We start from the raw sequence: 24,790 nt of genomic DNA, 5'->3' as shown, positions 1-24,790 counted from the left end.
TGCTAAGACATAACTATAAACAGTTGAAAGCAAAACTCCCAAGAAAATCTATTCATGCGAAAGCAACCAATGAAAAAGCGTATGCCACTAATGCGGAAAACACGCCGAGCCATAAGTGTTGCCCGTGGAGAGCGAGCAGTCGCCAGCCCGCGCTAAGGTAGTATGCTGCGCCGAGGTAGCTACAAGTGATATCGCCGTCCGGGTCGCGCCAGCCGTACGAGGAATTGAGCCATTTGCCTGTGGGGCAGCCGAATCCTAGCGCGGAGGGACACTTGCGCACGAGGTCATAGCAGATGTCCTTGCAGGGGAGAATCTCCTTGTAAGGCCCCGGGCGGATCTCGGTGTCGATCAGCGGGTTGCGCGAGCCGTTGGTCGCCGGGTTCAGGCGTAGCGGGCTGTCCGCGGGGATGGAGCTGCCGTTGAGAAAAGGCTGGCCCGCGTTGCGGACCTGGAGGTACGTGAGGTTGCTGGAGAAGTCGTAGCAGCGTGGGATGCTGACCGCGCACAGCCACTCCTTGTATGCCGCCGCGCAGTCATCGCAGGTGACAGCGAGTGAAAACATTGATTCTGCGCTAGTGTTGCACTGGATCTGGTCCAGAGAATAGTTGAAGTTTTTGTAATGCGCAGAGGCGAAGTCGTCGTAGATTGTGCTCAGCTGCCCGACGCTCAAGTCGGGGTTGGACGGTACGGCATATGCAACCTCGTTGCAGAACGACAAATCCCAAATTACGGCACAATTGTTGTCTAACGAAATGGTTCAGCAAGAGGGCTCATTTTCAAACAAGGGTCAATGTTTACTTACCGGTCTTCGTGGTGAAATTCATCGCCTTCCAAACTTTCCCACCGCCGCCAACAATCCCATTTCCCGAGTCTGTCGAGTTGCCATCCATGGCCAGAATACCATAATATGACGAACTACGGTTAAGGCCAATAACGTAGAACTGTTCTTTGGGCTTGTTTCCGAGTCCACGGCTGGTCATAGACGACTGGATCGTGTCACTGCCGGGGCGGATTTGGGCCAGTTCATCGAGGGCACAGTAGGAATGTCTAAGGCCATTGATGGCGGAGTTGTTCATATTATTGGCGAACATGGTAAACGGGGGCGTGATATTCATCCATTGTTGGTAATTCGTCGAGTTTGGCAAAGACTGCGTCAAGTTATTCGTCACAAGAAGAGCGGCATCCGTGTCCGAGTCAACAAAGTAGAGAAATGAGTCCTCTGTCTCGACCCGGTGGAAGAGGGCATCAATCGAGGCCGCGATCTCGTAATTGTAACCCCCGGAATAGGCCGTTGAGTTTGAAACCGTCACTCCGATGTACACATTCCCATCAGCCTCCACAGTTGCATTGACATAACCCTCCACCATTGTATAAGAGCTCTGCAGACTGCTGTCTTTCCCAGGGCCGGGTTTTTGGAGCTCTTCGGATGTAGAAACGTAAATTTCTAGGGCCGGCAGCGCAGGGGAACTGTCTGTGGACGATGTATTGAGACTCGGTTTCGAACAGGCAGTTAAAGATATATAAACGGTAGCCGAACGCTTTGAGAGCTCGCCATTGCGCTTCTTCAGTTCCCTTCTTGAAAATTCATAGTCCACCACACGATCCGCCGAGATGTATGCCGGTAGTCCAGTCCCAGCGTCGGACTTATTGCCGTTCACTTCATCCTTGGGGAAGTAATACCATTGGGTTACCCCTAAATCGACTGTGTTTTGTTGGAACTGGTTATTGCCGATAGAGGTCACACCGGAAGGCACTCGACGTAGTAGGTCTCTAACATGAACCTCGCTGGCCGCATCATCCTGGCTTTCCCCCTCAGACCCGCGCCCAAGGACCTTTCCGTGGTGGAACGTAGATGGTACCGCAAAGAGTTCTATGCTGCCATTCTCGGGAGGTTTCTGAGGTAATTCTGCGCCATGGGCGAGATTCGGGTTTAGTACGCAAATAAGGACGAAGAGGGACAGCGTAACGTGAAGAAGCGCAGCAAAGCGAATCTGCAGGGTTGGGACTCGGAGCGATCGCATCAGAAAACTAAAGGAGAGCATATATGGTGAATCGAAAGACAACCCGATGGAGAGAATAAACCCGAGACGTCGAATGCGGCTGTCATGGGCAAAATGCAGCTGAGAGTTGCGCTCGAGGGATGCTGAAGCAAGGGAGCGCGTTACGTCGACTGAAGATGCCGGAAAGATTCGACTGTCCTTTCCACTTGCATGAGGAGGGGATGCGTCCTGTTTCAAGACAGGGTCTATCTGTAGGCCTTATTGTAGTTAGAGGAAGTGCAGAGAGGCTGTGATTACTAGTATAACCTAGCATTTTATCTGTCAAATGGAAAAAGACGCACTGCCACGCGGCCACTCATCAGCCACAGTATGCAGACTACAGCCTTGGCTTTAAAATAGAAGTAGAACTATAACCAGTCAAATTTTAGCTGAAATAAAAGGCTAATAGTATATGAAACTTTGTTGCAACATGTGGTATTGACAAAACTTCTTCTGAGAGATATAGCTACTTGAAAAGTGTGACTATATACAGTATCCACCAGCTAGACATGCGAGGTAATTGACAGACAAACACACCAACTCAAGTAAAAGCAGAGAAATGTAAAGATAACAATTAAATAAGTTTATACCAGCGGATAAGAATGCTGCTGAGGACAATGATGAAGCCGAAGAAACCCACAATGCCAAAGAACCACCCGAGGCCATCACTGTTTTTGCCTGGAACATTAACATTCATGCCAAATAGACCGCAGATCAGGTTCATGGGGACGAGAATAGTGGCAATCATGGTAACCTTGCTGAGGACTTTGTTGACATGATTACCCAAAGTGATGTTTGTCACATTGAGCTGGGCAAGGTAGTTGGCATGGGACCGGCTGAGCATTTTTTCAAAGTGCGCCAGGTTGGACATCATGGTCACGACGTGGTCCTGGATATCACCCAGGTAGAGGCCGATATCGCCGCGAGGCGTTACCGAATATTGCTCGTTGCAACGCTTGGAAAAGCCGCGGATAACGTCTGCCTTTCCGCCGAGAAGGCGCATCAAACTCATGACTTTCTTGCGCAACCCGCCGATGCGATGAAGGAAGGATTCGAAATCGTCCACACGTGCAATGAAGACATCGTCTTCGATGGCTTCCGACTCGATCTCGACCTCTCGAATGACAGGCCCAAAGCTATCGACAATGTCGTCACTAAGAGGAAAAAAAGTTAGCATATGATCATTTCTTTGGCTTTTCCCGATTTCGAAGGCTAGGTGAATGAGACTTACATCATGGCATAACAAATCCAGTCGCTGCTCAGAGATACGTAATCACGGAGTTTACCGATTCTCTTGCGCACACTGGCGGCGTGTGGGTTTTCAGTGAACGAGAAGGTAATGACCCCGTCACGGAAGACAACCATATAGCAGTTGACGGGTTCCAAGTACTGTTCGCTGGTTTTGTCCATCTGATAGAAGGTTCGGAAACAGACAAAATAGTACTGTTTGAAAAGTTCCACCTTCTCTCGCGCTTCCTGGGTCATGATATCCTCGGTTGTCAAAGGGTGGATCGAGAAAGCCCGAGAAAGCGCGCCCACCTCGTCCTCTGTGGGATTGACCACATCGAGCCACCAAACACCGCCTTCCGGACCAAGCTGGAAGAGATCACGGAAGGTATCTCCCGGGAGCACCAGATCTCCCAACTCCGCGGCATGCACGGTGCTCTGAGATTCAGAGGAGAAGAAGCTGAAGCGGGTGGGCTCATTTGCGTTTTGAAGGTTGTCCAACAATTCCTTCTCGTCAAAGATCTTTGTAGAGACCCCGTTTAATGTTTTTGTGGATTCCAGACAGTCGGTTGATGACTTGTTTAGTTTCAAGTCTTCAGCCGCCACCGAAGAGTCCGATCGGTGAGCACTAGGCCTTAGGTCGTGGAACAAGCGGGGCTGTTGGCTCTGTGAGCTGAGGCTGTGCTTGCGCCTGTTCGCGGCGGGCTTGAACTTCTTGTTGAGGGCCACAAATTCCTCCAACTCTTCATAATCAATGACAGGAATTCTGCCGGGCTCTTCGTATGGCAATGCGCAAATATCATCTGCCACGTCCAGCGGCCCAGTGCCAGCCTGTGTTCTGATCACGCTGGCATTGCTGAAGGTCGGGCGACGAGGATGGGTACCACCAGAGACAGTGCGTTGGAGAATGGTCTCGAGATCCGGAGCAGCGTGGCTCTCCAGGGTGTTTGCACGCTCGCGGCGACGAGGGTCTGCAAAGGCTTCAACCGAATTGGGAGGCGACGAGGACCGAGCCGAAGGGGATGATTCCCTGCTGAGGTTTGCGAAATCCTGTTGGGTACGGCTGCGTGTGCGGTGATTGCGTCGGTTACCCGTCGGGTCGACCGAGAAACGTCTTGCCAAAGTATTGACATCTTTCACGGAGCGGTCGTCATCGACCACGGCATGTTCAAAGTCACGGAAGATAGACCCTGCTTCGCGGAGCGCATCCTGAACGTGCAAAAGATCGGCACGCTCAGGAGATTCGGTGCTAAACGGTTGCTGAACAGTATTCTGATGGCCCGGAGAAATATCTGCCATATTGTCCCCCCGAGATGGAGGTTGGAGATGGAAGCGATGGTCATCTAACTCTGGAACAGGAGTGCTGAACCTGGTTAGGCCCAGGGTCTTTTCGGACCTGATCGACTCGGACATGGTGAATATTCACACCCGGTTCAAGGGATAAGATCACGTGTCGTTAATTATTTTGCCAGTTTGCGAGAATTGGGAGGAAAGATGCAATCTTGATGCACTTCCACGACAAGCAACCTCAAATGGTTCCAAGGATGACGAATTGTTGAACGAGCTTTTCGCAGAATCTTTCAATTATGAAATTCCACCGCTGCTTCAGCCAGACCCCTCGAAAGGGCCTGGCGTTACCGACACACGTTTGCCTTCCAATGTTTTATGTCGTATAAGCCTAGTTATGGGGGTCTGGTGTCGCCCCCGCAGAAGACCCGGAACTTTGGGCCCAGAAGAGGGTGGAGGAAAGAGGACTGGAAAAAGTGAAGGCCCGCCAACTTGACTGAGTCGAACGAAAAGGAGCGTGGTCGCTCCAGGTTGTTAGGATGGTGGGAAACGGCGAAAGAGACTTCCGGACAGAACTCTCAAGCGTGGATGCACACTGCGCAGACTTCCAGCAACGACGTTGAAAATCGGCAAGTTACACAGGGTAACGAGTTAAGGGGGGGATATTCGCAGTAGGTCTCTTGCAGAAAGCAAAAAGCAGCCCGGATGCCAAATAAACAATACGCACAAAAAGTCGACGTTGACAGGGCGTGGGTGGCGAACGACCCTTGACAAAGCCCCCGAAGGAATTTGAACGGACTAGTTCCGCAGAACAAGTAGCTGAGAGGATGAATTAAGAGACGAGAGGTCACACAAACTATCTCTTTCAAAAGAAAAAATAATATAATATGATATAATATTTTTATTTAAAAAGGGGGGTGTGAGTCCACCGTGAGTGGTGATGGAGAGGTTAATAATGGAAGGAGAAAACAAGAGGGCGCCTGGAGGTCATTTTTGTAATGATGGTGGCCGAGGGGCATCGAGCCACAGGCTTCCCCCATTCGGGAACTGAACAGCAAAAATTTCGACGGCGGCTTGCGTCGGTGGGAGCCCAGACTCATATTACGATGGCCACTGGCTAGTAGCTACGAGATAAAAGCTACGGAGTACCCATCATCCACCCTGGTCTCTGGAACTATTGCATTGCTGTTGCGCTGAGAATAATTCACTCATACAGTTACCTAGGTAGGTATTGTCAATTGCTGGATAATTAATGCCTCATGGCTTCGTGGTTGTGGTTGTCCTGGTCAGAAGTCTGTTATCTTCACGTGTGGCAGCGAGTGGTATGCGACCACCGAACTAGCTATCCTGTTCTAATAATAATACCTTTACCTCCCGTTTCAAGGAGGTCGTGTAGTGATACTAACTAGTTACCTGGTTTCTTCAATGGGGTACGCCGGAGCACTTATTATTATTACTTCAGGAATACGGAATCTACGGATGCGCTCTGCAGATTTCCCTGACATGGGTTTTGCAGTGGTCCGTCGAGAGGAGATACCGGATACTGATAGGTACTCGTAGCTACTGGTGTGCCACACAAATCCCACCTAAGGCTGCCCGACGTCGGCCATCGTTGAGGGAAGAACCAGCAAACTTAACTAGTGCCAAGAATTTTTTATCAGCTAATACAAAAGTATTTTGATAACCAAGTAAGAGTCACACCTTATGTAACTAACTACCTGCAACCTCAGCATAGGTGGTCTGGGATAGTTGCCACGACGCAGGAGCAAGGAGGGGGAATTATTCTCTCGGGATACTTATATTTCTGCTCATCTCGCTAGCAGGAGAGACCAAAGAAAAAAGGGCTCGGATCATCCACAATGACGTCCTCCTCGTTCACTATCAGAACGCCCTGCTCGTCCGCCAACATCGGCCCTGGCTTCGATGTCATTGGCCTGGCATTGTCCCTCCATCTCGAGCTTCATGTCACCATCGACGGATCCAAGTCATCATCGCAACAGCCGCTGAACTGTGCAATCACCTACGAGGACCAGAGTGGAAGCACGGAGCAGATCAGTCTTGACCCGGAGGTTAACCTGATCACCCGCGTAGCTCTTTATGTACTCAGATGCCATAACCAGCGAGCATTCCCTGTCGAAACTCGTGTTCACATTGTAAACCCAATTCCTCTGGGACGGGGTCTGGGGTCGTCGGGAACCGCCGTGGTGGCCGGTGTGGTGCTGGGGAATGAAGTAGGTCGTCTCGGGCTGAGCAAGGACCGCCTTTTGGATTACTGCTTAATGATCGGTGAGTGCCCTCTTTTAATTTTGAATTTTTACTTTTTTTTTTCGATCGGCCTTGTTTGGCTCCGGATAGTTCGGGATGCCCTGGGATTTGACGACGCCGTGACCGAGCCTTTTCGAGAATCGTACGACTGACCTCTATTGTCTGCGCCTTAGAGAGACACCCGGACAACGTTGCGGCTTCGCTGTTTGGTGGCTTCGTTGGTACATACCTGAACGAGCTGAAGCCTGAGGATGTTGCCCGCAAGGAAATTCCTCTGAGTGAAGTGCTGCCCGCACCCGCGGGTGGTGTGGACACTGGTATCAGACCGCCAGAGCCACCCCTAGGGATTGGCCACTACAGAAAGTTCGCCTGGGCCAAGGAGATTAAAGCCATCGCCATCATCCCCGACTTTGTTGTGCCGACGGCCAACGCCCGCAATGTCTTGCCTAAAACGTATACGAGAGCTGACGTTGTATGCCTCCCCTGACTGCCTTCCTGCAAGTGACCCCCTGCTAACCTCGTATAGGTCTTCAACCTCCAGCGAGCTGCTCTGCTCCCCGCGGCACTGGGAAGCTCGCCGCCAGACCCAGACATGATCTACCTTGCCATGCAGGACAAGGTTCACCAACCATATCGCCAGACCTTGATTCCGGGTTTGACGGAGATCCTGCAGTCGATGACTCCGACCACGCAGCCTGGCCTCCTGGGCATCTGTCTGTCCGGCGCCGGGCCAACCATCCTTGCCTTGGCTACCGAGAACTTCGATGAAATTGCAGCGCGTATTATTGCCCGGTTCGCCTCCAACAATATAACCTGCAAGTGGAAGCTTCTCGTGCCTGCTCAAGACGGAACAGTGGTAGAATGGCAGTAAACCACTATCAGCACATTTTGATAAATATAGAAGAAGAGATCTTAAATGTTCAGTATGACCTGCGTCTCAATAGAACCCTAGGAATCACAGCATAATTACTTCAGACTATATTTCTGGAAAGGGGGGGCAATGGCTGAATGGTCTTGATCTGCTGTCCGTCTCACCCTCATCCACACTTCGTTCACAATAGACAGTTTCCTGATTTCGATATATCTCAAGTTCCACAAGGCTGCAGCAGTTAGAAAGCATATATAAACCCGGCATTTTCCCGAGTCTAAGCAGGCCAGTTAACTAGGAGTCGATGATGACGGATTAGATGGTCTGAAGAATTGCTCTACGAGGTTCCATTGAAAGCTGACTTCTATAATACAATAATTATTTCAGCCTATCTTCCTAGTCTACAAAACAAGCTGCAATTGTTACTCCGCAGAGTAATGATTTTTTTTCTACAGTTGTTGATAAGCGTAGATCTCGCCAAGAGTTTACCCCGAACCACCACGCCTCCAATTATGAACACGTCCTTCACAAGTATGAAGTAACGCCTCCTACTGCGTACTTTCAAGACCATAAAACCTCCTTGCTAGAAGAATATCGTTTGCAAAATATGGATGACCTTCTTGCGCCAGTGCAGGACCTCCTCGAAGGACAGATCGTGCGTCATTCTGTTACTTTATCTGCCCTGTCCAGACTCCCCCATACTAATTGGATTGACGTAGGACTTCCACGGCCAGCGCATCACGGTCCGACTCAGCACAGCTCTCTTGATCATATTCAGCGTATATATACTCAAACTCAAATGATGTGGCGGGAGGGGGTTTTTTTTTTCTTTTGAACTGACAAGGACTAGGCTATCGGATTCGTCGTCGGGTATATTCAGCAGGACATTCACCTAACGCTATGGATTACACTGGCGGGAACGCTCGTCACTGCGCTCGCGGTCGTGCCGCCCTGGCCGGTCTATAATTCACATCCGGAGAAATGGTTCACACAGGGGACTGGCAAGACGAACATCGCGGGAATTGTGGTAGATGGGATCAAAGTGAAATAGAGCCGCAGAGAGTGGATTGGATGCATCGGATGACTGAGAGCCATCATGTTTCTGATATACATCTTACATTTAAGCATTTACACAAAATGATGTCTGATTTCTTTTGATTCATTCGGCTTGGCTAAACCTTTGGCGGGAGTAGGGAAAAAGGAGTCGAATCCATAATACCGTTTCATGTCGTATCTATTCTCTGAACGTCATCACTCTCGGATAAGAGACGTGGAGCTTCTTAAAACAAGCACACGAGTAGTCTGCACCGAGTTGCACCAGCCTATCGACAGGCATTCTCATGCCGACACGTAGCTCTTGACCAACTTGTGCCAGTTTACCGACCGTATTTTTGGAACTCCCAGTCTCTGTTATCCAAGGGACACACCTGACGGGTCTTCAGCCATCGGGATATGCAGTGGAAGTGGAAAGCGTGCTAAGGAACATCAGAAAAATGTCAGCGTTTACACTCTTTGAAAAAAGAATAGACAGGATGGGTGAAGACTAACATTGCAAATCCCCCATGCAACAGTGCACTCCTCCGTAGTTGACGAGCCTTGGTTTGCTTGACACTCGATACCTAAAGGTTGAATATCAGCGCTTGTGTACGCGTATCATGTTTCTGGAGGAAGCATACACAAATCCATAATATGGTTACGACAGATTGCACAGTTGTCGACGACAATGTCCCACGCCCACAACGCAACAGCATTCCACTAGTATCCAATATTATCAGTGTATGATCCAACAAGAACTAGGGTTCCCCAGTATGGCAAGGTACATACCTTCTTAACCTCGAATTTCTTCTTGTTATCGCTAGCGCCGTCAGCGGCCTTACCGGTCGACTTCGCCTTGCTCGAAGAGCCAACAGTGGCCTCCTTCATCTCTAGGTCCGCCATCCTGATCTCCACAGGCGTCTATCGAATATGCCCGGGACAGAAACGGAGTATGCTGGGAAAGGCTCTGGTGCCGCTTCGAATCAGTAAAACGAACTGACGTAACCTCGGCGGTGAAGTGGATGAATGATCACGACTGGCGGCAAGGCACTCTCAACCAGGCAACAAGGCTCATCCACGTTGGAAACGACACATAGGTCAAAACGTTGGCGCGCTAGATAGTAAGATAGAATTTATTCTTAGCTACTAACGTGTGGATGTTGGTTCTCCTCCTGCTGAACTGGCAAACAAAGATCCTGGGCACCTTGGAAGTGGCGCAGAGCCTGGGTTAGTCAGGCAACTTCCCCGCCTCACCCACCTGGTAACTAACCAGCTGCAACTGTCCCTCTCCCACATCTTCAAACAACCTCAATGGCTTCTTTACATCGCTCACCTCTACTGCTCTCCCTACACCCTCAAATCCAGTATTGGATATATCTCTTCTGAATCCCTAAGATCTTGCTTGATGTGCGCTTCCTTTGAACTTGATTGAACTAACAGCGTCTGTCTTCGTCGCTTGAATTGCCGTCCTTCCTTTTGAACGCACCACGCGCCTGGCCACACCAAGACTCACTCAGCCGCTGGGATCCCACATCTCTATTATTTATCTAGCCTTTAAAGCGCTCTTCCTTGACAGAGAACCCTCCTTATTCTTGTTTATTTTGCTTTCCTTCTTTTGATCTCTGTCTATTCTTTTCCCTATTTCCTAAACTCGACCATTCATCAGGCTGTTTATTTTTTAAGCCGAATCAATCAGAATGTCGTCTCTGTCGCCAACACCGCCGACTCCCAAGGGCTCTCGGGCTCAGAGACGTAATCAGAAACGAAACCCGACACCGTCCGTACAGAAGATCACCCCTCCTCTCAACACCCCCCCGTCATCGCCACCGAGAGACCAGAGCTCCGAGGAAACGCCAAAAGACAATGGTATCTCATCCAGGAAGAAGAATGGCGCTCGGTCCGGGAAAAAGACGCGTGATGTTTCGAAACCTTCGTCAGTGTCTCAAAACGGGCACCGACATACATCCTCACAGCCCAATGTTACAACACCTCAGATGAAGGATAGCCCGCACTACGCAGGCCCAACGTTCCATGCATCCCCTGCGCCATCTGCACTTCCTATGCCAAGTTTCTTCTCCAAATCTATGCCCGATTCCGACCTTGCGCCTACACTAGAGATGGAGAGCGATGCGTTGGAGGGAGATTCGTATTTTGAACGTACCCCCTCAAAACAAAAGCCGCGCGCTCTGCACCACGGTGAAGACGCAAAACCAACACCCTTGGATTTCTTGTTCAAAGCGGCGGTGGAGGCTCGCAAATCAGAAATTCAGACTGGCCTGGAAGCTGGTGCACAGAGTCCCCTACCTTCATATGCCGGGGCCAGAACCCCTGCATCTCAGCACAAGCCAAATGCCATCGCTGGCGGATTTCATCCATTGGAATCCATGAACCCTGAGCTGAGACAATCGCCCATAGGTCCAGCCTTTGCGACGCCTTACCGGGATCGCATGAACGCGCTGCGATCTGCCAGCTCTCCGACTCAAGCCCCGATGTACGAGGATGAGGCTCAAAGGAAAGCCAAGACCGAGGCTTTAAAAAACTTGATCTTCAACCCTCGGCCTCAGAGGCCGTCATCTGCATCGCCATTCGTTACGGAGTCGGGGACTGATACCCATGAACGCGCTGGTCATAGTGCCGGCATATCCCATTTCGCGACCCCGCTTCGCACGTCCTCAGGGCCAGCTACCCCTGTCTCCTATGGTTCCCCCTATCGTCTAAAGCAACCCAATTTCGGTACCGGATACCCTCTGCAGAATACGCTAGCTCGACCTGGCTCCAACGAATACTTCCCAGGATCATCCCTGAAACATGATATCTCCTCTCAACCCACGTATAGCCCGGAGCGGCCTGGAGGAAGACCCTTCGGCTCGCCATATACATCCAACGCTCAATCAGTCATGGCCAATCACACTGCAATGTATCCCGCGATCGCTTCTCCGGAATTTCCGCCTTCGCGAGTCATGCCGGTGAATGTGCCTCCTGCTCCCAAGGCAGTAGACACCAAACAGATCGAAGACGATTTACGACGAATCTTAAAGCTTGATGTTCGGCAAGGCGTTCAGGCTAACGGCGTTCAAAGCTCTTTGGCATAAAGTTGTCTTCACCGTCAACTTTCTCATTTTCGGCCCTTTTCAGTTTGTCTCTCTACTTTATTTCGCTTCGCGATGGCTTATACGACTGCTCTGGTGTTGATTTTCGTTACATCTTATTTCTATTTTCCGGTCATTATTACAGAGGTCGATGATGATGATGATGGGCCGGTGGAGGCTCGATTCACTTTACGTTCTCGGGGCATATGCAGCGGTGTTTGCTGCCACTGTGGCTTTTTGACACAGCTTTCTCCTGATGTTTGGAGGTTTTTTTTTCCCCTTCTGTCAAGATTCTCGATCATGACCCTCTTGCGGTTGCATTCCACCTGGAGTCTGTTGGTTTGAATGACTACTTCTGGGACTCGCATATAACATTCACTGCCTTTTCTTACTCTTTTTCACCCTCTTTTTCTCTCATATGAGGTCATCATTTGCCTGATCATTTTCCTTCCTCATTATTCCTTCTCTTCTCTTCTTTCTTTTTTGTTTATTGTATAGTCCTGTCACTAGTAAGCCTTCCCTGGCTGCTGCAGAATGTCCATTCTTTTACTCTACATAATAAAACCCCACATTCCCTGATGACTGACACCTGTGACCTGTCACTTGGTGTATCATGCTCAGTAATACAGAGTAAAACCTCTCCTCCACTACTTAAACAAAAATAGCCAAGAGTACGTAATCTAAGTAAAGAGCCAAGCCTGAGCTTGAGTATTAGTTTCATTTTACTCGCCTTGGCACGAAGGATGTCATTGGACTGCGCCTACAGGCCCAATGCATTCGGCGGATATATTAAATTATGAAGTAGGTACAGTGACTAGGTATGTAGTATGACTATGTACCTAAGTAGTAACTTTGAGTGTCAACTGTCCAGACCTTTTGCTAAGGCTTGTCTACCACCATATTGAATAGGGCTGACATCTCGACTTTCTCGCTGATGGTCGTTGTCAGTGTAATCCTGCAAGTTCATTCTTTACTTGCTTCTTCTCGATTCTGTCCTATGCAGACGCTACAGAATAGCTTTTGGCAGGCCTAGATCTCAGGGAAAAGATCCACAGTTGGTGAAGCTTCTTGTGGGATCCCTATGGAGTATAGTGAAGGCTGGCGGTGCATTCACAGGGGGAAACCACTGAGTATAGCAGTGTAGGGGGTAAATATGGAGTATATAGAGTATAGTAAGCCATAGGTGGATAGAGCAATGGTCAACAGTTGTTCACTCTTTGTATTTATAATAAATGGCTACCAGTCCAACAAGGAAAATAAATATATACTTGGCACTACAGGTTACTCTGTATAGAGCACTCTTTGTTTATAGATTTCCTATACTGACCAGTTGAACCAAGGTCACCCTATTTTCTTTTTGGCTCTAGAATGTTCAAAGGAAGACAATTAGCAGTGAAGAAGATTTCTCAACCCTCCTACCGAATTACTTAGAGGGTAATTCCTTGAAAGTTCCTACCCAGGTACTTATACCTAGGTAGCACTATAGTTATAATTAACTACCTAGGTAGGTACCTGCTGGTAGTTATACAAAAACAGTACCTGGGAGTACTCGTAATTGTAAGCGTACTGTAATGTCGGTACTAAAGTTACCGCCACAGCGCCACAGGCCGGCCGGCTGTGGAGAAACCATCAAATCAATAGGGCGGACCTGCTGGTTCCAGGCGCCTTCCCAGGGGCTGCGTTGAAAACGGATGCCAGCCGGCGGTAGAGCAGCAGCAAAACCGGTTGATCGAAACCTCGTCGTTTTTCCCAGTCGACGCGATCGAGCGTTTATACCACTGCCTTCCTCCTTCATCTTCTCCCTCACTGTCTACTCTTAGAAAGAGTGCAAGTTGAACTAGCCAACCTATCTATCCACTTTCAACTGCTCTCAATATTCACTCACCTATTCTGCTACACTCTGCCACCTCACCTCTTGATCATCAAATTCCATCCCCCCCCCCTCTCCCCCTTTTATAAATTTTCTGGACTACCTTATTAATTATCAGCGTCTCCCTGCATCTCCCTCCAATGACTGTTGCCGGTGCAGGCTGATCTTGAATAATTTATCAATCTGCACCCTGACTTGGCTTCGGTGTCCACCATGTCGAACGTGTTAGTAGTACCCCGTCCGAGAATTTGCTGCATCTCTTCCCCCAGTCTCGCTAATGTTGGTGTCGCAGCATTAACTCCGCATGGCGGTCCTTCTGGCACACCATGACCTCGAACGACCGCCACGCGTCCCATGACTCTCCGTACCGCACAGGGAGACATGTTCCCCTCAGCCAAAGTCGCCACGAGCCACTCACATCCATCGCAACGAGTGCCATCGAATCTCGCCAGGACCTGACAGATCCCTATGAAGATGGGCAGCCTAAGGCGTCGAATGGATGGGTTGGATCCCCTAGCGGAGTGAGCTCTCCTAACCGGCCCTACTCGCCCGGCATGCGGTCGCTTTCCTCGCAGATGCGGGGATCAAATGACCGGCAGGTTTCCCCCCCGGATGGAGCGGGTGAGATCCAGATGCAGAGCTTCCACGACGGTGCTCCGCCGCCGCCTCCCGTCAGCCACTCATGGAGAAAGATCGAGCGCTGGCTCGAGGAAAACTACGAAGAGCTTCTCGACAACCTGTGCGAAGGATGCACCCAGAACGACATCAATGAGCTGGAACACGAGCTCGATTGCAGTCTGCCACTAGAGGTCCGCGAGTCGCTTATGCTGCACGACGGCCAGGAGCGGGGTGGCCTGCCAACAGGCGTCTTCTTCGGCTGCATGCTTCTGGACTGCGAGGAAATCGTGCAGGAATGGAAAAACTGGAGGGTTGTGAACGACGAATTTCTCAACGCATCCGCCCTAATGAGCCAGCAGCTCCCTCCGAAGGCCGGGGCCAGCTCCTCGGCTGCGGCCTCTTCGCAGACCTCCAATCCGCTGTGGCGACAGGAGCTTCAGGAACGACAGGATTCGCAGCCCCCGGGCGCTGTCCAGAAAGCCTACGCGCACCCGAGCTGGATCCCTGTGGCCCGAGACTGGGGTGGCAACAACATCGCCATTGATCTGGCTCCGGGCCCTGCCGGCAAATGGGGGCAGGTGATCATCTTTGGCCGCGACTACGATTGCAAATACGTGATTGCTCGGTCCTGGGCAGCTTTCTTGGCAACGATGGGCGATGATATCTGCAGCGGGAAGGTGCACGTGGATGAAGAGACGAACGAGATGAAGTTGCGCGAGTTCCAGCGCCAGAACGTGGAGCCCCCTTACCTGGAGATCCTCCGCTGGAGAACAGACCAGAGATGTGGGCGGCGCCCCCCTCGACGCTCCAAGGGCCCCAATGGCCTTGGGCTCAATACGCACGCCGGCAACCGGTCTAGCCGAGACTCTCCCTACGGTAGTCCTACTCCCAGCGAGGAGCGTGGCAGATCACCCCATCGCTTCCCCAACCGTGGATCGACCCAGAGTCCCAAAACTCAATTCGGACTGTCAAGCCCCCTTGCCCGTGTGACAGAAGAGACCACTACCAGCCCTGTTAAGATGGCCACTGATGAAAGTGTGCTCAAGGAGACGATGAAGGAAAACGTCAAGAAAGATGAGGCCGAGGAGGATCTGATTCAAGTAGCTACACCCCTGGTACCAAGCTCTGGAGTCCTGGCCGACTCCGAGGAGCAGGTGGAGGAGCAGACGCCATTGAGCTCAGAAAAGACCGATGTCTCGAAGGCCGGACCGAAAGACCGCCCATCGACCACGTTGGACACGGAGATCTTGGGCGAAATGAAGAACGTTGCAATCTAGCAGAGCCCGCTTTCTCTGTGATTTTCTGGAGTTGCTCTTCACGTGCACCAGGCGTGTGCATTTCTCGGATTATGGACTGGTTGCAGGGGCGCTGGACAACCTCTTGTATAGATTTCAAATTCATTCTTTTTCGACCTGTTTTCTTTTCTTCTCTCTTTTTTCTTTTCTTTTCTTCATCTCCAACAGCCTTATACGAACCTTTGAACGGTTTCATTCTCCTTCTTCAAGGCGGCTGTATCAATTCTTTTCCCAAGGGTCCTTTTTATCCTGTTTTCTGCACCTGTAACTTTACATCAATGAGCATGCAGTATCCTTGTTCCTGTTCTTTTCCTGGCAATCCTATGTGTTACTATTCTATTTATATTGTTCAACTTATTTCCTTGGTCCATTGCAGTTAGCTCTCTGCTGGCAATGCCTTATCCGTCAACTTCTATTGATCCAAGCAGACCAGTAACACTTGTATGTAAAAGTTGCAGGTCTGACTTGGGCTAACTTGATGTAGGGTATAAATCTATTTTTCACACGGCCATTCTATACACGGTGGCAGTGCTTCGTCTATATGTCCATTCGACACTGACTTGACCTTACGCTCTTCACAGGGCATCATAGCTCTAGTCACAGATCATCTAAATCACAGCCCCAATTGAAAATATTTTTTAGGGGCAGAGAGGGGGGGTGTGAAGGCCTCCTAGTCCCAATCGTCGTCATCGTCATCGTCATGATTTCTGCTCTTCTTAAACCCCTGCCGTAACCCCCTTCGCGGGGCATCCTCGCGGCCACTCTCACCCGCATCCGAATCCGCACCACCATCATGCGAATCGTCCAGCCGAGCCTTGAGCAATATCCCCCTATGCAGCAGCCTGCGCTCAAGAGTCTTGACACTAAAAGAATCGCCCCCGTCTTTCTCTCCCGTGCCGGCGCCCAAGCCTTCGAAGCCCACGACCCGCTCGACAGCCAGCCCGTCCTTGAAGGCAATCAAATAGGGAAGCACGCGTACATTGAGCTTCTCGACCACAAAGGGGGTGTTGCGTACGTCGACGCGCACAAAGCGTACTTCATGATGTAGAGTTGCGAGGGTTCGTAGATTCTCGTCCATCACCGTGCAGCGGGCGAAATCCGGGTGCGCAAAGTGCACCACGCATTTGTGCGTCTGTGTCGTGAAGTCGAGTAGGGCCTGGTCGTTCGAGAGCGTCGGGTAGTGCGTACTTTCGAGGGTGGTGACGTTCTTGCTCCCCGTGCTGGTACTCGTCGTTGATGCGAACTCCGCATTGAGCTGCTCGAGGCGCTGGGCGCGGTACGCCGAGTCGTCTTCTTTTTCGAGCTCGGCGAAGAGCGCTTCGTCGTCAAGATCGGCCATTGTAGTAATGAATGAATAGGTCAAGGCATATATGCACTAAAAAAAAAAGGAATCATGTGGAGGAAGGAGAGTAAAGGTAATTATGACAAGTGCAATTTTGTATGGTCCTCTTCCATCCCATCAATTATCGCGGGCTTGGCGTGTCTCACGGATTTTATGCCACATAAGAGAGAAATCGTCAAGATATAACTAAAATAATCTTGAAATATGTCATATTAAAATAGACTGTTTAAGACATTAAAAATTTATATTCAAATAAAAATTAGAAACTATAACTAGTGGGTTTATAAAGTAACTGTTATTGTAGGGAATCAGTCAGTCCCTGACCCCAGATCAACCGCGCTCGTTTCCAGCCTATAATTAATCTTATATCAGCCTCTCTCTGTTTTTCCTCCTGCTTATCTTCCTTAAATCATAAAAGTTAGTTCAGCATTCCGCCTCCCCCCTATAATATAGTAGGCTGTGAAGAATTTTATTTTCTTCTCATCTGCTTAATTTCTTTCACAGCCTCTGCACATTCGTTTGTTCTTTTTGGCTGGCGCGCCCCTATCTTCTACTACAGGCAGACACGACCATTTACCTCCCCTATTCTAACCCGCTCGCCTTCGAAACTGTCGCCCACAGACATTATGGCGGAAGACAAGAAGAAGACTGATGAATATACCATTGAGATGAACAAGGTGGACCAAGGGAGTAGGACCTTTGAGGCGCCTCCTCCCTCTGCTCGGAGCCCGCCTGCGTCTGGCTCGTTTGGCAACAATCCCATCCTCCCTGTGCTGTCATACTGCGGCTCATCTATTATGATGACAGTCATGAATAAGTATGTGCTGTCAGGGGATTTTAATCTGAATTTCTTTCTGCTCTGCGTTCAGGTTAGTTATTCTGTTACTTTGTGGATAGTGGAGGAAATAAGGGCTCACCATTCTAGTCTATTGTCTGTGTGGTCACTATCCAGGTCTGCAAATCTTCAGGATTGATCACGTATCGTGATTTCAGCTCCGACGAGGCCAAGAAATGTGAGTATCTAAAATTTGGATCTTGTTAGTTAATTATGTTGGATGCTAACCAAAAGTGTAGGGTTCCCCATCACTCTTCTGTTGATTGGCATGATCTACACCGGCTCCAAGGCGCTCCAGTTCCTCTCGATTCCCGTATACACCATTTTCAAAAACCTGACCATTATCCTGATTGCCTACGGCGAGGTTCTCTGGTTTGGCGGCTCCGTCACCGGTCTCACCCTCTTCTCCTTCGGTCTCATGGTTCTGAGCTCCATCATCGCCGCCTGGGCCGATATCAAGCATGCAGTGGAAAGCAGCACAGATGCTACCGCCAAGGTCTCCACGCTGAACGCTGGTTACATCTGGATGTTGATCAACTGTCTCTGCACCTCCTCTTACGTCCTAGGGATGCGCAAGAGGATAAAGTTGACCAACTTCAAGGATTTTGATAGTATGTTCTCATTTACCCTCACAAATTATGCTTTTTGTGCAAACTAACACACCACCCAGCCATGTTCTATAACAACCTGTTGTCGATTCCTGTGCTTATTGTCTTCACTTTCTTGGTCGAAGACTGGTCTTCCACCAACATCAACCGCAACTTTCCCGAGGCGGACCGGAGCAGCATCTGGTTTGCCATGATCCTTTCTGGCCTGTCCTCCGTCTTCATCTCCTACACCTCTGCGTGGTGTGTCCGTGTCACTTCCTCCACCACCTACTCCATGGTTGGTGCGCTGAACAAACTGCCAATCGCTATCTCTGGCCTAGTCTTCTTCGATGCCCCGGTCACTTTCCCTAGCGTCTCCGCTATTGTCGTCGGCTTTGTTAGCGGTCTCGTCTATGCCGTGGCTAAAATTAAGCAGAACGCCAAGCCCAGAATTGGCGTCCTTCCGACCGCTAACCCTGTCAGCGCGAGCAGCCAGAGCCTCAGAGATGGACTTCGTTCTTAAAGTAGAGGAACAAGGAGTCTTCACGGAAAAAAAAGCGCCTTTTTAGTTTCCACACTTGGTGTGTGTATCTCGGAGATTCACATCTCTTTGTCAATCCGGCCAGCCTTCCACCAAGCTGCAGGATCATATCTCTGATATTTGATTGCCGTTAACTAGAGCCAGCTTTTTAGCTGGTGTTGATGGTACTTTTTGTACCCCATCACATTTCTAGGGCATCCTTACCTTTTCGTCTTCTGTTATCTTCTATTTTCCCTCTCGCGACTATTGCTGTTCTTTTTGGTCTGGTTCTTCCTATCTATTTTCTATCTATCTACACCTCAACCCCTGTACGTTGTCATGATATCGTGATTTGTTTCGTCTGACGGAAGGACTGACATTCCTCCTGATTCTTCATCTATACATTCTAATTGGGGGTGTGGCAGATGTTTCAAACTGCATTGCAATGAACTGGAGTATCCTGGCTGTTTGAATCATGTACATAAATGTCAAGTTAATGATAGATTGCGATTATTATTTAATACTAGAGTAAAAACCTTCTCTCCAGCAAAAGTAGGCTTGCGCGATGAACTTATCAGTTTATCGGCTGGCATATGCACCGCCACAAATTAAAGAATTATTTGCCAGACATATCACCACCCACAATATAAGCAATATTAGCTACAACAGCGAATATCGAGGGTAACCGAGTGACTAATTAAAATGGCCAAAGCCAAAAAAACGAGAGGTTCCCAGCATGGCCCTCGTGATCGCGGTGTTGCAACGGCACAACGTACCAGGAAGATGCACACGTTTGCGCGACTGAGCTCTTCATCTACAGCTACAACGCCCTCGACCAAAAAGCCTCCTACGACGACGAATAAGAAGCAGCACCGGCAGTTGCTGCATTCTCGGCCTGTCATTCCATTTAATAGGCGGGATAGGATTCTATTAGTAGGTGAGGGTAAGTTGACTATTTTATAAAAATAAAAATTTCGTCGACATGTTTTGATCTGTGATTCCTGGATGAATGAATGTACCTCCTCCCTATACTCGAACCAATCCTTGTCCTATTGTCAAGTCCAACTGTCAAAGGTTGCACCCACTTATTTCAGTTCCTACACGGATATTGTTTACGGTTTTCTTCCACGGCCACGTTGATACTGACTCTCCCAGGCGACTTTTCATTTGCGCGATCTCTGGTGCTGCATCATAAATGCAGGAACGTGCTTGCTACTTGCTACGACTCCAGGGAAACCCTGTTTAGCAAGTACCCGCAAGCAGAGGATAATATCACGGCCATCCTGGCCAAATCCAATGCGAAATCCTCATCAAAAGAAGAAGACGGAAAAGACGACACCCATGACCATGAAGACCACTCGGCACGGAAGGGGCCCAGGATGCTTTTCTCAGTCGATGCCCGCAAACTGGGCCTCACCGGCGGCGGCGGCAAAGAAGTCCGCTCGGGTCTCATGACGCGCAAGCACGCTCGACCAGCCTGGAAGCAGAACGTGCAAAACGGCAAGAGCCCCGAGGGCGGACCCTGGGATGTCATCTGCTTCAATTTCCCGCATGTGGGCGGCATCTCGACTGATGTGAACCGGCAGGTCCGCTCGAATCAGGAGCTGCTGGTGGCGTTCTTTAAAGCGTGTGTGCCTCTACTCTCGCTTGCATCTGGGGAAGACGGCGCCAGTGACGATGAAGACGACGAGGATGATTTCAGCGACTATAGTAGTAGCAGTGCAGAGTCTAGTGAGGCTGACGAGGGTAAGGGTTCCTCGAAAGCATCCTCGCCTCCTCCCAGAACGACAAAGAAGGACTCGGGCCAGATCGTGGTCACGTTGTTCGAGGGCGAACCGTATACACTCTGGAACATTAAAGACCTGGCCCGACACGCCGGTCTGCACGTCGTGACCAGCTTCAAGTTCCCATGGGCCTCTTACCGTGAGTATTCCCATGCGCGGACGCTTGGGGAGGTCGAGAGTAAACACGGTGGCAGAGGAGGCTGGAGGGGGGAGGACAGAGAGGCTCGTTCCTATGTCTTTGGAGTCAAAGGCAATATAGGAGCGGCGGGTTCCTCTGAGAAGAAGAGGCGTCGGAACCAGTCGTCAGATACTGATAGCGATTAACCTTTGGGATTGGACAAGAAGCGAAAAGTCATGATAAGCACTTCGAGTTGGGATTCATATATTGTTAACAACGACATGATGCATCCAAGGCACAGAGTAATAAATGATTGTCTGCTACATTATAAAAACCTTCTTCATTTCACCCTCATGAAATACTTCACCAGTCGTGGGGTCTTTCACTTTGCCTGCTTCAACAGACCCAAGCTTCTTGCTCATGTCAAGTAGCCGCTGTTGTCCGTATATCCGTCCATTTGGTAGAACAATCGGGTCATTTTCAAGATAACTCTTTGTATGATGCGCATATGGCATACCACGCGCCAGCTCGTTTAGTTCAGTGGAACAGATCGGGCAGACAGACGTGGCAATGGATAGAGAATTAGCACTGGGAGAACTGAATGCAGAATGGCAGGATGGTGTTTTCAGGGCAGATAAGCCCGCCTGGAGAGCAATATGTAAAAGTGGACGGGATGGAACTGAGAGCAGCTCATGATGGGTGCGGATAAAGAGATCAGCCAAGTGACTCCACCGATCAAGCGAATATAGTGACTATTATTAAAAGTATGCTTAGCCTATGTTCAGGTTTTCTTTTTTTTTAAGCAGCTGCATGCGCAGCCATTCTGGTGAGACCTACCCTGTAAGGTTCCACTATTGTGTCTTGCGGAAAAGCAAGAAGGCCAGCAGCACGATGTATCTCCACTGACTGCGTGCTGAGATAAGGCGTAAGGTACTTCTTTGCATGCATCCGGGCATCTATCAGCTTGCATTTATCGCCGACCCTGACCATCTCAATATATTGTTGTAACCGTAACTCGAATTCAAGGTTATACTTTAGACATCAGGTCAGCATAAAATAATTTGAGCATGAGGATGTTCAAAGCTACAACAGACCTGGCTCTTTTTCAGGGCCGCTTTATTCTCCCCGCACCACTGCAAAGCATCTTTGGTCTCGCCACGATGTAAATTCTCCGCAATTCCCTGGCATTGAACGAATACATTGAGGTCTACTAGATCTTCAATCCCCTTCTCTTGGGCCAGTTGTCGAGCACTCTCCGTGTGCCCGGAGCGGAGCATATGATCAGCCAGTAGCCTATCCAATCTGATTCTAGACCACATGTCATATTTGACGTCTGCTAGGCTGGGGATATTGTAGAGGCTCTCCAGATGTTGGATGCGCTTTTGCGACTGAAGATGGATTTTCTTTTCCTCTTCCTGCAGATTTTCCATTTTCCGCTTCAGGCCTTGCATTCGGGATATCATAGTATCCAAAGCAGCGAGCGTCTGTTCGGGGTTCTGTATCTCGGAAAATGAGGCATTCGTAACTTCTTTGAGTGCCGGGAGCACATATTCCTTCTCTCGTTCAACGATCCTTTGAACTGACTTGAAATTTCGACGGGCGAGTTCGTGAGGTAGTCGGAGTAGGGGTTGATCCTGGAGCAAAAGATTAGGATCTGCGTTTCTCGAAGAGGCTTTTGGGCAAGATACCAAGAGGAGGTGGTTCTCCGCATTGAGCTTGGTGGAGGTGAGCTCCGACGCCATGGTTGGTGTTTTACGAGTTCGCTTATTTGATCTATGGTAAGGTTAGTTATCAACTAGCAAGGCCCCTTCCTATTCTTAAAAAAAACACAGGGTTGATAGAGAGCTCGGAATTGGGATAGTCTTGAACTGGATGTGGAGGAGCTTGTCTTTCGGTGCCAAGAGGTACCGGAAAGATCACGACACCACCAAGGTGACGTACCATATGATCGGACTGCTTGGCGCTTCGAGGTCTATAACAATTCTAGTTATTCAATAAACCGGAGGTTTTCCATGTCCTTGAAAAAAAATCGTGGAGCATAATTCAAAACAATGTAAAATCCAGCTAATGTAAATCAAATACAAATCCCCTTTTCGACCTCAGACTCCGACGAACAAAACAAGACGGAATAGTATATTACAGGAAGCATACGCAGAAGCCATGATAAATGAGCACATACAAGTGCGGAACATTCCGAGTTAAAGCGTTCCACACTTGGATCGGGGTGAGAAAGATCTCTGCGATCAATCCCTTTACTCGTCATCATCGCTGTCCGCCTTCCCCTTTGACTTCCTCTTCTCCTTCTTCTCCTTCTTCTTCTTCTTACGCTCGGCACGCTCCTCCGGTGTCTCGCCTTCATGTCTCTTGCGTTTCTTTTCATCCTTTGACTCGTCAATGTCCATCTTTGCTGGAGAGGACGGCGTTTCGGCAGGAGGTGCAGTGTCGGCATCTTCCTTGGAATCGGTAATGGCCGCAGGCTGGGCAGGAGTTTCGTCAGAGTCCGGGGCATTGTAGTCCTTGTAGTCATTCTTCCACTTGGCCGGGGTAGCATCGTTGGCTCGGCCGTATTTCTGCGAAAAAGAAGTTAGCCAAAGCGTAGATAATTGGGAAATGCTAGCAGTTCTTACGTCAAGCTTCCCGGCAGACTTGAGTTTCTTCTTCTCCAAAGCAACAGGGCCAAGACCCCATCTGCGGGGGTACAGATCACGCTCCATAATGCAGCGCTTGACCTTAGCCACGACACCATGGTCGCAAGTCGAGAGCTCGACAGTGGACATCTGTGCGATACCAATAGCAATGGCTTCACCCTTGGTAGTCATCAAGACCACCTCTTCCCCGACTTCAATGCCAGCCTCTAGAGTGGAGAGTTAGATAATTCTCATTATAAAATAGATGATTTTCGCTTACCGAAGCGGAGTAATCCGGGAATCATAAGCTTGGCACCATAACACACCGCATTGACGGCGCTGTCCTTGACGACAATACGTTTGTACGTCGTCAACAAAGTCTCCAAAGGCTTGATGACCTTGCGCAGGTAGGTTTCATCCCGCTGGTTGTCGTACATCCACTGAGCATCCAAGACATCATGGAGGGTGACCATGCCCTCACTCTCGTCCATGGCTCCACTTCGAACACGTCTCAGCTCCTGCATGTGCGCACCGACACCGAGCAGAAGACCCAGGTGAACACAAAGGGTTCGGATGTAGGTTCCGGCCTCACAGCTGACCCAGAAAACACCGAGGTGCCTCTCATTGTCAAACTCATAAAGCTTGCTCTCATGGATGGTTCTGATACGCAGTTGACGCTTCACAGCAGAAATCAAGGGCGGGCGTTGGAAGAGAGCACCAGTCAAGGTCTCGAGGGCGCGTTTGAATTGGGCTTCGCCGCCCGGAATCTTGTCGTGGAGACGAATCACGCACACGTATTCCTTTCCTGCTCCTTGCTGGGACTTGACAAGCCGAGTCGCCCGATCAACACAGACAATCAAACAACCAGTGACTTTGGGGTCGAGGGTTCCACTGTGTCCAGTCTTTTCAACTCTGTGTTGGAAAAATAAGTTAGTCTACTTTTGGCTAATTCATTCTGATAGATAAAAGTACCTGAGAATTCTCTTCATCCAAGCCACAACCTCGTGGCTAGAAGGGTTGGAAGGCTTATCAAGGTTGATCACACCCGAGCTGATGTAGGACTTCAGGTCACGCTTGAGGGGGGTGCAACCGGCGGGAATTGGGGTGAAATGACCAGTCCGCACGAGCACTTAAAAGGTCAGATTTGTGTCCCAAGACTTGGGGGACAGAAGATTGAAACAAGGTGCAAAATTTTTTGCCCTCGTAAAGCACTCACACTTCTCGTAATTCTTAAGCAAAAGAGGCCAGTCTGATGTAGAAATGCTGGGGGCTACAGCCTCCGGCTTGATGGTGTAGTCCACATCCTCATTAGCTCCGGTGGCCGCCATCTCTGACAATCTATTGTTATATTAACAATTATTGAGATAAGTCTCTTTAGTATATT

At 49.6% G+C, this 24,790-nt stretch overlaps 11 protein-coding genes across 11 annotated transcripts; 6 read left to right on the top strand and 5 right to left on the bottom strand.

The window, feature by feature from the left end:
* Positions 1-52: 52 nt before the first annotated feature.
* ASPZODRAFT_13535 (hypothetical protein) lies at positions 53-4,679 on the bottom strand (the record flags this gene model as incomplete). Its single annotated transcript, XM_022723775.1, has 4 exons — positions 53-744; positions 803-2,249; positions 2,680-3,193; positions 3,271-4,679. The coding sequence occupies 4 exons, from the start codon at positions 4,677-4,679 to the stop codon at positions 53-55; spliced, it is 4,062 nt and encodes a 1,353-aa protein (XP_022583305.1).
* A 1,615-nt stretch (positions 4,680-6,294) lies between these two features.
* Positions 6,295-8,140, top strand: ASPZODRAFT_129101 (hypothetical protein). The gene is made up of 3 exons (XM_022722193.1): positions 6,295-6,839; positions 6,992-7,290; positions 7,345-8,140. The coding sequence occupies exons 1-3, from the start codon at positions 6,413-6,415 to the stop codon at positions 7,687-7,689; spliced, it is 1,071 nt and encodes a 356-aa protein (XP_022583304.1). The 5' UTR covers positions 6,295-6,412; the 3' UTR covers positions 7,690-8,140.
* A 153-nt stretch (positions 8,141-8,293) lies between these two features.
* ASPZODRAFT_60082 (hypothetical protein) lies at positions 8,294-8,737 on the top strand (the record flags this gene model as incomplete). Its single annotated transcript, XM_022728892.1, has 3 exons — positions 8,294-8,341; positions 8,406-8,465; positions 8,537-8,737. 3 exons carry the CDS (start codon positions 8,294-8,296, stop codon positions 8,735-8,737), a joined length of 309 nt encoding a protein of 102 aa, XP_022583303.1.
* A 201-nt stretch (positions 8,738-8,938) lies between these two features.
* ASPZODRAFT_1319040 (hypothetical protein) lies at positions 8,939-9,751 on the bottom strand. The gene is made up of 4 exons (XM_022722870.1): positions 9,511-9,751; positions 9,363-9,441; positions 9,235-9,305; positions 8,939-9,161 (listed from the first exon to the last, which is right to left on the bottom strand). The coding sequence occupies exons 1-4, from the start codon at positions 9,622-9,624 to the stop codon at positions 9,063-9,065; spliced, it is 363 nt and encodes a 120-aa protein (XP_022583302.1). The 5' UTR covers positions 9,625-9,751; the 3' UTR covers positions 8,939-9,062.
* Positions 9,752-10,418: 667 nt separating this feature from the next.
* ASPZODRAFT_13531 (hypothetical protein) lies at positions 10,419-11,813 on the top strand (the record flags this gene model as incomplete). The annotated part of the gene is made up of 1 exon (XM_022723762.1): positions 10,419-11,813. The coding sequence occupies one exon, from the start codon at positions 10,419-10,421 to the stop codon at positions 11,811-11,813; it is 1,395 nt and encodes a 464-aa protein (XP_022583301.1).
* Positions 11,814-14,006: 2,193 nt separating this feature from the next.
* ASPZODRAFT_13530 (hypothetical protein) lies at positions 14,007-15,575 on the top strand (the record flags this gene model as incomplete). The annotated part of the gene is made up of 1 exon (XM_022723756.1): positions 14,007-15,575. The coding sequence occupies one exon, from the start codon at positions 14,007-14,009 to the stop codon at positions 15,573-15,575; it is 1,569 nt and encodes a 522-aa protein (XP_022583300.1).
* A 260-nt stretch (positions 15,576-15,835) lies between these two features.
* ASPZODRAFT_1318887 (hypothetical protein) lies at positions 15,836-17,129 on the bottom strand. The gene has a single exon (XM_022722863.1). It carries the CDS (start codon positions 16,930-16,932, stop codon positions 16,264-16,266), a length of 669 nt encoding a protein of 222 aa, XP_022583299.1. The 5' UTR covers positions 16,933-17,129; the 3' UTR covers positions 15,836-16,263.
* A 174-nt stretch (positions 17,130-17,303) lies between these two features.
* Positions 17,304-19,002, top strand: ASPZODRAFT_129098 (hypothetical protein). The gene is made up of 4 exons (XM_022722192.1): positions 17,304-17,804; positions 17,861-17,948; positions 18,010-18,381; positions 18,441-19,002. Exons 1-4 carry the CDS (start codon positions 17,562-17,564, stop codon positions 18,878-18,880), a joined length of 1,143 nt encoding a protein of 380 aa, XP_022583298.1. The 5' UTR covers positions 17,304-17,561; the 3' UTR covers positions 18,881-19,002.
* A 506-nt stretch (positions 19,003-19,508) lies between these two features.
* ASPZODRAFT_90642 (hypothetical protein) lies at positions 19,509-20,985 on the top strand (the record flags this gene model as incomplete). Its single annotated transcript, XM_022730403.1, has 2 exons — positions 19,509-19,820; positions 20,033-20,985. The coding sequence occupies exons 1-2, from the start codon at positions 19,580-19,582 to the stop codon at positions 20,983-20,985; spliced, it is 1,194 nt and encodes a 397-aa protein (XP_022583297.1). The 5' UTR covers positions 19,509-19,579.
* A 114-nt stretch (positions 20,986-21,099) lies between these two features.
* Positions 21,100-22,521, bottom strand: ASPZODRAFT_60243 (hypothetical protein; the record flags this gene model as incomplete). Its single annotated transcript, XM_022728899.1, has 4 exons — positions 21,100-21,531; positions 21,617-21,811; positions 21,874-22,413; positions 22,468-22,521. 4 exons carry the CDS (start codon positions 22,519-22,521, stop codon positions 21,100-21,102), a joined length of 1,221 nt encoding a protein of 406 aa, XP_022583296.1.
* A 303-nt stretch (positions 22,522-22,824) lies between these two features.
* On the bottom strand, positions 22,825-24,743 carry ASPZODRAFT_157318 (hypothetical protein). Its single transcript, XM_022726307.1, has 5 exons — positions 24,623-24,743; positions 24,379-24,535; positions 23,687-24,318; positions 23,407-23,633; positions 22,825-23,349 (listed from the first exon to the last, which is right to left on the bottom strand). Exons 1-5 carry the CDS (start codon positions 24,732-24,734, stop codon positions 23,032-23,034), a joined length of 1,446 nt encoding a protein of 481 aa, XP_022583295.1. The 5' UTR covers positions 24,735-24,743; the 3' UTR covers positions 22,825-23,031.
* Between the last annotated feature and the right edge of the window lie 47 nt (positions 24,744-24,790).

This window comes from Penicilliopsis zonata (genome assembly GCF_001890105.1).
Source record: "Penicilliopsis zonata CBS 506.65 unplaced genomic scaffold ASPZOscaffold_3, whole genome shotgun sequence".
NCBI lineage: Eukaryota > Fungi > Ascomycota > Eurotiomycetes > Eurotiales > Aspergillaceae > Penicilliopsis > Penicilliopsis zonata.
The sequence above is the reverse complement of the archived record's forward strand: the minus strand, read 5'-3'. Positions and strand labels throughout refer to the sequence as shown.

Excerpts from the sequence above, each read along its gene's own strand:
- ASPZODRAFT_129101 (XM_022722193.1), top strand. The coding sequence starts at position 6,413 with ATGACGTCCTCCTCGTTCACTATCAGAACGCCCTGCTCGTCCGCCAAC. Across the intron at positions 6,840-6,991 it reads GGATTACTGCTTAATGATCG|AGAGACACCCGGACAACGTT; the intron begins GTGAGTGCCCTC and ends TCTGCGCCTTAG. Across the intron at positions 7,291-7,344 it reads CGTATACGAGAGCTGACGTT|GTCTTCAACCTCCAGCGAGC; the intron begins GTATGCCTCCCC and ends AACCTCGTATAG.
- ASPZODRAFT_1319040 (XM_022722870.1), bottom strand. The coding sequence starts at position 9,624 with ATGGCGGACCTAGAGATGAAGGAGGCCACTGTTGGCTCTTCGAGCAAG. Across the intron at positions 9,306-9,362 it reads TAACCATATTATGGATTTGT|GTATCGAGTGTCAAGCAAAC; the intron begins GTATGCTTCCTC and ends TTCAACCTTTAG. Across the intron at positions 9,162-9,234 it reads TTGCATGGGGGATTTGCAAT|CACGCTTTCCACTTCCACTG; the intron begins GTTAGTCTTCAC and ends GATGTTCCTTAG.
- ASPZODRAFT_1318887 (XM_022722863.1), bottom strand. The coding sequence starts at position 16,932 with ATGGCCGATCTTGACGACGAAGCGCTCTTCGCCGAGCTCGAAAAAGAA.
- ASPZODRAFT_129098 (XM_022722192.1), top strand. The coding sequence starts at position 17,562 with ATGGCGGAAGACAAGAAGAAGACTGATGAATATACCATTGAGATGAAC. Across the intron at positions 17,805-17,860 it reads TCTTTCTGCTCTGCGTTCAG|TCTATTGTCTGTGTGGTCAC; the intron begins GTTAGTTATTCT and ends TCACCATTCTAG. Across the intron at positions 18,382-18,440 it reads CAACTTCAAGGATTTTGATA|CCATGTTCTATAACAACCTG; the intron begins GTATGTTCTCAT and ends CACACCACCCAG.
- ASPZODRAFT_157318 (XM_022726307.1), bottom strand. The coding sequence starts at position 24,734 with ATGGCGGCCACCGGAGCTAATGAGGATGTGGACTACACCATCAAGCCG. Across the intron at positions 24,536-24,622 it reads GCTTAAGAATTACGAGAAGT|TGCTCGTGCGGACTGGTCAT; the intron begins GTGAGTGCTTTA and ends TGACCTTTTAAG. Across the intron at positions 23,634-23,686 it reads TCCCGGATTACTCCGCTTCG|AGGCTGGCATTGAAGTCGGG; the intron begins GTAAGCGAAAAT and ends TCTCCACTCTAG.